At 35.0% G+C, this 9,890-nt stretch overlaps 1 protein-coding gene across 1 annotated transcript; it reads right to left on the bottom strand.

The window, feature by feature from the left end:
• Positions 1–1,138: 1,138 nt before the first annotated feature.
• Positions 1,139–1,849, bottom strand: LOC141673364 (secreted RxLR effector protein 161-like). The gene has a single exon (XM_074480104.1). It carries the CDS (start codon positions 1,847–1,849, stop codon positions 1,139–1,141), a length of 711 nt encoding a protein of 236 aa, XP_074336205.1.
• Positions 1,850–9,890: the final 8,041 nt, after the last annotated feature.

Below are 9,890 nucleotides of genomic sequence, written 5' to 3'. Positions count from 1 at the left end.
CGAAATTTTTAAATGGTGTCTCCATTTTAGCCCGCTTTATGCACCAAGCACCCTTTGTACATGTTATGGTCACAATCATTTACGGTAGAAAAGTATTGACACTGTCAGGCATCTGTCAATTGGACATACTTTTCTTTCACTAGAGTAACATCAACTTTAGATAACCTATTTTCTAATCCTTTGAGAAAGTTCGAAAAATATCTTCCAATTACCTTAATTAAATTTATAAGCTCCATACGAATTTTTTTATTAAATTCTTCTGAGCTAGCCTTATCCCTAAAGTATTTTTGCAGCTTATTCTCTGCATAATCGTGGAGTCTTTCTAAAGCCACCTCAACCTCACCTCGTGGTTACTCAAATAGTTTTGTTTTCGTACATGCTACTGGTGGCATAGAATATCCATAAATATAAGTCCATTTTAACACTTGCCTTTATTCAAAAATCTGCTCCCAAGCTTCCATAATGAAGCTTAGGTGTTCTCGTCGACAATATTTTTTCTCGAGTTTATGAAGTTTCTTATTTTATGCCTCGCTTAGATCTGCTAATGCTTTATCTCTTGACTTTTCATTTGAAGCCTACCTTTCATAATAATGAGCATATATCTTAATATATCCATGAGTGGATGCTCTAAGCCTAATAACTTCATATTCTCCTCTCTTCACAGTCTCCTAATAACCATTACACGCCTTAGGATCATCTACATTCCATGGTCCTGGGCATATCCAACAAAACTTGTGCTTGCAAGGACGCTCAGAATTACTCAGTAGCACGCTCCAACTGCACATATAAACATCAAAAGATCATGTTCTCTTATTTAGATGATAGATGCATCCAACATGTTTTGAAGAATAGAGGTGTATTGTTGGAAATATAAAGCTTAATGTATGAAAGAATCAAAATGATTGAGCATAAACTCGATTTTGTATTACTGCAAGAAGATAGATACACACATACAGACTTAGTTACCTAACAGAAAATGCAAGATGTGGTTTGCTATAAAATAGCACCACCTCCCTATTATTTCTCTAACTCTCTGAATGACTAATTCTACAGCTATAAACACGTAGCTGACTTATTCAAAAAGAAATAAAACCATACTAGTTTAGATTATCCAAACAACACTCCCCCATAATCTAAACTATGTCTGCAAATTCTTCACACCCAACAGCAATCTCATTTTCTCAAACTTGACTGCGTGCAGCGCCTTTGTAAGACAATCAACCCTCTGTTCATCAGTTTTAACATGCTTAATAATAATTGAACCCTGTTCTACACAGTTTCTGATGAAATGGATATGCACATCAATGTGCTTACTACGACCGTGGAATAGCGGTTTTTTCGTTAGGTCAATTGTAGATCGATTATCAATGTATAGAATAACTGGACCTGGTTGAATACCTGCTACCCGACTAAGAACCTTATGCAACCAGATTCCTTGACATGCAGCTGCTGTGGCTGCCATGAATTTGGCCTCGCAAGATGACAACGCCACACATCTTTGCTTTTTTAACACCCACGTAATCAAGGTCTCGTTTAAATAAAATGCCATGCCCTCTGTGCTCTTCCTGTCCTCAAAATTTCCTGCAAGGTCACTGTCAGAAAAACCAGACAACAGATAGTCACATTTCCCTTCGTTGTACACCAAGCCATATTCTAGTGTCCCACGGACGTGTCGAAGTATACGTTTTGCAGAATTAAGGTGGAGAGTGGTAAGTTTCTCCATAAAACGACTAACCGCACCAACAGAATATTTAATATCGGGTCTTGTGTGTACCAAGTAATGCAGCCCCCCAATCAAACTTTTGAATTCAGTTGAGTTTACCAGCTTTCCACCTTCATCCTTGTGCATCTATATCTTTGATTCCATAGGATACTTAACTGGGTTACACTCCCCCATGCCATGTTTCTCGAGCAACTTCTTGGCATAGGCTGTCTGCTTCAGTTCCACAAAACCCTACCCTTGATAAACTTTAATACCAGTATAACATAAAAGTTTACCCAAGTCACTCATGTCGAATTCCCTGCTTATTTGTTCTTTATATTTTACTATATTTGAGACACTAGTACCCGTAACTAACAAATCATCAACATAAATGCTAACAATCAGTGACTCACCTCTTTCATGTTTAATGTATACTGCATGCTCAAATGGGCATTTCGTGAAACCCAGTTCAGTGAGACACTTACTTAGTCGTGTATACCAAGCCCTTGGTGCTTGACGTAGGCCATACAGGGCTTTGTAAAGTCGATATACTTTATGTTCTTCACCTTCCTTTTCAAACCCTTTTGGGTGTGTCACATAAACAACTTCTTAAAGCTCTATATTCAGAAAAGCGGACTTCACGTCAAGATGATGAATCTGCCAGCCATTCTTTGCAGCCAATGCTAGAAGAAGTCTGACTATTTCCATTCTCGTTACAGGAGCGAACACCTCCTCATAATCAACTCCAAGACGTTGAACGTACCCTTTCCCTACTAGACAGGCTTTGTGCTTGCTAACTTTCCCGTCCTTGTCCTTCTTGAGTGTGTATACCCACTTCAAGTCGATGGGTTTCTGTCCTTCGGGAAAATTAGTCAAAGCCCAAGTGTCGTTTCCGTCTATTGCGTCAATCTCCTCTTTCATCGCTGAACGCCATGCTTTTTCTTTCACAGCCTCCTGGTAAGTTATTGGTTCATCCACCCCAACGAGCAACAGTTCCTCCTCAATTTCTACTTGCTCAGTCACGTCGTAGATGTCACTCAGGAGGCGAAATCTCTGTGGTCCACCATCAGTGATGCTGGTGCTCGAATTAGTGTTCCTTTGTTCCTGAGAATTACTGTCATACTCTATTCTCGATGACTGAGGTGTTTGTGTGGTGACCTACCATCACTGCCATATTCGGCATTACTACTTGTACTGTCCACTTCACTTTCAGTTTTACCATGGTTTACAGGCTCTACAGGTATATCAAAGTTAATTACGGAGGAAGTGACATTTGTATGTGCACTATCAGCTCCACCTTGCTGCCACGGCCAAGCCTTCTCCTCTTCAAATACCATGTCACGACAAACGTGAACTACACCAGAGATGGGATCAAACAAGCGACAGGCTTTGGTTCCTGGTTCCTTGCCTAAGTAAACCACAACTTTACATCTATCATTGAGCTTTTTGAGATGAACTGCGGGTACCTTCATATGAGCCAAACACCCGAAAATTCTCAAATGTTCAAGATGAGGCTTTCTCCCATGCCACGCTTCATAAGGTGTTTCTTTTGAGAGTGCCCGAGTTGGTACCCTATTCAGGACATAAATTGTGTGTCTGAGTGCCTCTCCCCAAAAGTAAGATGGGAGACTTCTTTCCTTCAATAGGCTTCGAGTCATGGCCACAGCAGTTCTATTTCAGCGTTCAACAACGCCGTTTTGCTGTGGCGAGTAAGGTGCTGTGAGATGTCGCATGATTCCATTGTGTTTACAGAATGAAGTGAACTCATGAGAGTTAAACTCTCCCCCTATCCGTGCATAGCACTTGAATTCTCTGTATTCTGTTCTTTTCCACCATTATTTTGAATCTCTTGAAGACCCCAAATACTTCGTCCTTCGATTTTAAAGCAAACACCTACATCATCCGTGTGTGGTCATCTACAAGCAAAAAAAGAATCTGTTTTCACTCGGTGTTGGCCGTGTAATTGGCCCGCATAAATCTCCATGAATGAGTTGCAGAGCTTCTTTAACAGCAAAATTTGATTGTGTAGGAAACTGTTATCGTGTTTGCTTAGACAGAAGACAGCCGTTGAACACCTTCTTGGGTTGAATCAGTGGCGGAAAACGAAGTACCATTTTGTTCCTGCACATGAATTGAATCGCCTGGAAATTAACATGCCCAAGTCGAGCATGCCACATCCACGAAGGCTCCTCCCTTTTCCTCAACACACACATGCCACTGGCTTCCTTGATACTAATTTAATACAGACGATTGAGAGACCTTGTGACCTTCATTAATAGCTTTCCATCATTCTCGTACACTCACAGAAATTCTCCATCCAAAATTATCTTCATCCTTGTTTCAGACAGCCTTCCCAAACTAATTATATTATTACGTAAAGTGGGGATAAAGTATACCTCATTCAGTATTTTCTTTTCGCCATTTCTGCACTGGAACGCCACACTCCCTTTTCCTTCAATTGTCACGGTGGATCCATCACCAAATTTCACACGTCCAGTTACAATTTCGTTTAGCTCCTTAAACTTTGATCTTTGCCCCGTCATATGGGTTATTGCCCCGCTATCTACATACCAGACGTCGGAGTCTTCTCCACTTTTTGTCTAACTAGCAGCTCCAATACCTTTAGTGTCTGGGAACACATTGTCTTCATTGAGTATTATCGTATCCTCCTTGACCTCTCCAACCTTAACTAACAACAAAGTGGGCTCATCATCGACCTGTGTCAGGTTCACCTCAGGTTTATTATCCCTGTCTCTTTTGGGCTTTCGAAATTTAGCCGCGTAATGGCCATACACCCCATAGTTGAAGCACCGTATCTTACTTCGGTCACAGTTATCTCGCACCCACTCTCTTCCTCACATTTCACCACTGCTTCGAGCCCCATCTCTCTGGCGTTTAAGCCATTCCTCCCTAGTGAACAAAAGCTGGCCTTCAGTTTGCTCCCATTTTCTCCATTCATCCTCTGTTAGCAACAGCTTTCCCTCGTTGACATCAACTTGTCCACGGATTCTTTCCTAATGGGCCTTCAAAGACCCGATCACTTCTTCCACTGTGAGTTCCTCCAAATTTCCAAATTGTGTAATGGCCGAAGTGATTTATAAAAATTTGAATGGGACTGCTCGCAGTAGTTTTTTCACAACATAAGTCTCCTAAATCTTCTCTCCCAAAGCCCGGATATTTGTAACCAATCCGTTCAATTTCATGTAAAATTCATCGATCTGCTCTGTCTCCTTCATATTTAAAGCTTCAAATTCCCCTTTCAGTGTCCGAGCCTTGGCCTTTTGACCTTGCCTGCGCCTTGATATACTGTTCTGATAGCCTCCCAGGTTTCCTTCACGGTTTTCTTCTCGGCAAGAGTCAACATCAAATCCTCCTGGATGCCCTGATAGATCACAGCCATCGCTCATTTGTCAATTTTCGTGTCGATTGCAGCCTTAGGATCCTTAGGCTCCTTGGGCTCAATTGCTTCCCACACCCTATGAGCCTGCATAAAGACTTTTATTTTCATGGCCCATGTGGTGTAGTTCGTTTTCGTGAGCATAGGGTAACTGAGACCAATTAAACCCTCCTTGCTTTTCCCCATCTCCATTCACGACAAGTGCAGCAGTGTCTAATGAGTGTTGAGTTGTGGCTCTGATACCACAATGTTGGAAATATAAAGCTTAATGTATGAAAGAATCAAACTGATTGAGCGTAAACTCGATTTTGTATTACTGCAAGAAGATAAATACACACATACAGACTTAGTTACCTAACAGAAAATGCAAGACCTAGTTTTTTATCTAAACTGGAAGATGTGGTTTGCTACAAAATATCACCACCTCCCTATTATTTCTCTAACTCTGTGAACGACTACTTCTACAGCTATAAACACGTAGTTGACTTATTAAAATAGAAATAAAACCACACTAGTTTAGATTATCGAAACAACATGTATCATTATTGATTTCTGTATTCTCTAGACAATTAGAAGAAAGTTTATATGATTAAACAACAATGCCATCATAAAATCTTACATACGTTATCACCATTTCCCTGTATATATGACCATTAAAAGACTTGGCCATACTTTAATACCCACATATATTTATTTGATTTTCTAATTAGTAAAATATATAGTATATTAATTATGTGTTCAGTTGTATAAAAAAATTATTAGAAGAAATAATGCAAGTCTTCATCAGAGTAAACTTTAAAGTAAATAATGGAGAATTGGCAATGATTACTAAAATATAGCTTGTAAAGAAGCTAAAGAAGCTTGACAGGTAAATAGTTGTAATATCACAGATTGATTAAGTTCAAAATGTTTGATACCATCCATTTATTCGAGGCATATGTCTACAACTTATGTGGAAAATTTGACATTAGTGACTTGATGCAGTTAAATTTTGTGGCTTCAGGCTCATAAATATATGATTCAATAACATTCAAATCTTAATTTATTGAGAATTAAAAGATATTCAAGGTTTAATTAAACAACTTTACAAACTTAGAGGACTATTCAATTTATTTCTAAAGAGATTAAAATAATATTGTATTGAGCCAATTAACAATTAGTCATTTACCCTTCCATCATGGACACTTGTATAGTCCACTTTTAAAAAAGCCCATATGTCCTTTTGGTGAACCACCAACAAATCATGAGTATGCATATATCTTAATAATCTAAAAATCATTGTTTCACTTTAAAAATATATTATCTATAAATAAACATATTCATATATTACTATTTATCTAATATTTGACTTTATCATATTTCCAAAAAAAATGTGCCCCTTACTACTAAAATAATTTATTTTTTGATATACTATCTCTTCATATCCAAAATTGCATAATATTTAAAAATATTTATTTTATATTGTAGTTAAGTTACATTGTACACAAGATTAAAAAAAGTATATTGTGCATTGTGCATTGTATTCAAATGATTTATTTTTAAATATATAAATATATCTCATCAATTAAAATTGCATATTATTTAATAAAAAATGTGACTTTAATATTATGGTTATTGACTTATTTTTTCATACCCCTCTATTCTACTATAAATACCTGCATAATCTATGTTCTTGATACACAAATTACACATCAAAGAGTGTCCTTTTTTATGTATTCTTGTATAGAATGATAGTAAGAGGACCTCTCATATAGTGATAGTGTAAAAATACTTAAATTTGTAAACAAAAATGTGTTATAGTTTATCAAATCCATATAATTTTAGGATGTTCATGGTACATCATTATATTGAAATTAATTTTTTTAAGGTGATGATGTTTCATGAACAATCCTTAGATTATATAGATTTTATTTTTTAACAGTTGTATTCATAGAAATAGAAATGCATATTAATTCAAGAAAATTAATGATACAATTTTCTTTTATATTATTGGTTAGTTATATTATTGAGGATTTGTGAATGCAATGAGTTGTTTCAATAATTTGGAAACTTGAGCTAATCTGATCGGTAACCATATGGGATATCGGATTTCAAAGTCTTTTTGCCATAGTTTTTATTTTTCTGTTTATCAATTTTAATCATGTATGTTTATATTCATAGGTGAATATAATAGTGGGGTATTGCAGATACATCACAATATCAAAATTCAAATATTTAAGTGATGATTTATCATACTTTAGTTTCTCATATATATGTATCAATGGTAGAAAAATAACTAGCTAATTTTGTTAATGTGGCTATTAAGTACTTTGATTACAATCGATTTTTCATTTGATGAAGAGGTCTTTGGAAAAACATCTCTCACACCCGTAATTCCATTCTAATCTGCTCATTTGTGTGTAACAAGTTTTATAAATTTTCATTTGACATGTAATCGTGGACTACCACATAGTGAGCTTTACTTATGATACTAAAAAATATAGCTTGACAACATTCAAATGTGGTATAAGAGTGTTAAAAACTACTATTTGAAAATGCTAGTTTATTATGACTACATGTCAAATGAGAAATTCTCAAATCAATTATCCAAGCGCCAACATATTAGAATGAACTCGGGTGTCTCATACCAAATAATACTGGGAGTTGCAGGGGATTGAAGTTTCTACTTCATGATGGTGATATGCCTGTAAGTAAACCCCATAAATATAATCCCTTGTAATTTAAAAATTCAGTTTAATTCAATTCTTTTGATGGTCCTCTCTTAGTAAAATGAATAATGATACGATGAATAAAGGAGGTAACTCAAAGGAAGACTGGGATTGATTTGCAAGTGTTGTGATGGAACTAATGGAGAAGCAGTCTGCATAACCTACACGGGTTCACTCTTGCTCTAGCCTTTAGTGTAATCCATGGAAGCTACCAAGATCAATTTATACTTATGGTCAGTGTACAATATTCTCTAAAAAAATGGTTAAAAAATCAAAATAGCACATATATGTGACTGAACGCATAAATTGTATAACATTTTGTTTATAGATTCTTCGCTTTGTTTAATAGCATCCCGTATATTCCTTTCTATTTTTTCTTATGTTCCTTTCTACTTTGAACTATGTTTGCATTTTCTTGCGAGTATGGATATGAAATTTAATATTAAAAATGAATAAAAAAATTGATGGGTTTCATTTAAGACTTTACAAATATGTAATAATGGTATGTCGTCATTTACATGTATAATAATTTGAATTGTGAGCAGGGATTTGGACATAAGTGGTCCGAGGATGTTTCTGTTTGTATTAAATGAACGTATTCGAAGTGGATTGGTAGCTTAATCATTTTATAATTAAATAACATCATTCGAATACCCGAATCTGACTTTAAAATGATTTAATAATAATTATCGAGCCTTAAAAGTATTTTAAAATAATATTATAAAGCTCGAAACTATTTTTCAAAATTTTTAAATCATAATCAATAATTAAATCTAATTAAAAATAAACTAAAATTAATTAATAATTATTTAAATCAATTAATTAATTAATATTTAAATTAATTGATCAATTCAATAATTAATTATCCACTAAAATTAATTATTTAATTAATTCAGATTTAGTTTTGAATTAAAATTAATTTTCGGGATTAAAATAATGATTTTTGGAATTTTTAAATAATTAAAAACAAATTTCTTGAAACAAATATAAACAAAATATCATTTTTATAATTTTTATAAACAGAAATCTATTTTTTATAAGTTTTTAAAACAAGGTTTCGTTTATGCAAAAATGGAGAAAGTTCGGTGGCAAAGTTGCAATTTACCACCTTCTTCCTCGGTCGTCGGCGGCAACCATTACCGGCCGACCTCAAGCTCGAAAATCTGTCAAGAATTGCCTCAAAAGATTCAGATTAAAAGCACTGGAGAGCATGAACCTCATCGTGGTTTCTTAGGTCATAAACGATACCGCAGTCGGCCGGAAAACCGACTAAAAGTTCACGTCGCCGGCGATGTCAGATTTTTCGACAAACTTCAATCGACATCCAACAGACAAAATTTTAGCATGGTTTGATTGTTGGTGAGACGATCTACATCTCTACAGTCTCCAAACACGCCCAGATTTAACGGATTAAAAATCCGGCCAAAACATGAATTTTCCGGTGAATTTATTCAAGACCACCAAGAACATTCAAACTCGAAGATCAAACCAACTTTTCTACATGTTATTGAACTCCAAATTAGACATATAATATACCAAAATGACAAGGATAAAATTATCTACAAGATACAACCATCAATCATATAAACAACATCAACATCAAAAATTCATATTTTAATCATTAATTAATTTAAATTAAAATAATTAAATAAGAAAATCACCTTGATTTCTGCATTAAAATGGATGATTGATTATGAAAGAACTTTTCGAGAGCTTCGATTCGGTATATGGCATGCTTGATTCCGAGTTTGATAACGCTTTCGAATTTGAGTTTGATTCTCAAGAACGCGACTATTTTACGGGGTTTTCTCTGTATTTTCTATGTTTTTACTGATCGATTATGATTATATGAATAAAATGAAATAATAAATCTGCTATTTATATTTATGGAATATTAATACGCGTTTGATCTTATTGGATCGAAAAATAAGTTACTTTGTCGCTAAGTAACTGCAAAAATGATCTAATTGGATAATGTTTTGGATAACTATCAACCTGTTTTGGATAATTATCAAAACTTTTGGATAACTATTAAAACTTTTGCATAATTATCAAGACCGGACTTCTTTTAAAACACTTTATA

The sequence above is a fragment of the Apium graveolens genome, chromosome 7, assembly GCF_009905375.1.
Source record: "Apium graveolens cultivar Ventura chromosome 7, ASM990537v1, whole genome shotgun sequence".
Lineage (NCBI taxonomy): Eukaryota > Viridiplantae > Streptophyta > Magnoliopsida > Apiales > Apiaceae > Apium > Apium graveolens.
The sequence above is the reverse complement of the archived record's forward strand: the minus strand, read 5'-3'. Positions and strand labels throughout refer to the sequence as shown.

Bases quoted from the DNA above. Each gene is read 5' to 3' on its own strand.
- LOC141673364 (XM_074480104.1), bottom strand. From the start codon at position 1,849: ATGCACAAGGATGAAGGTGGAAAGCTGGTAAACTCAACTGAATTCAAA.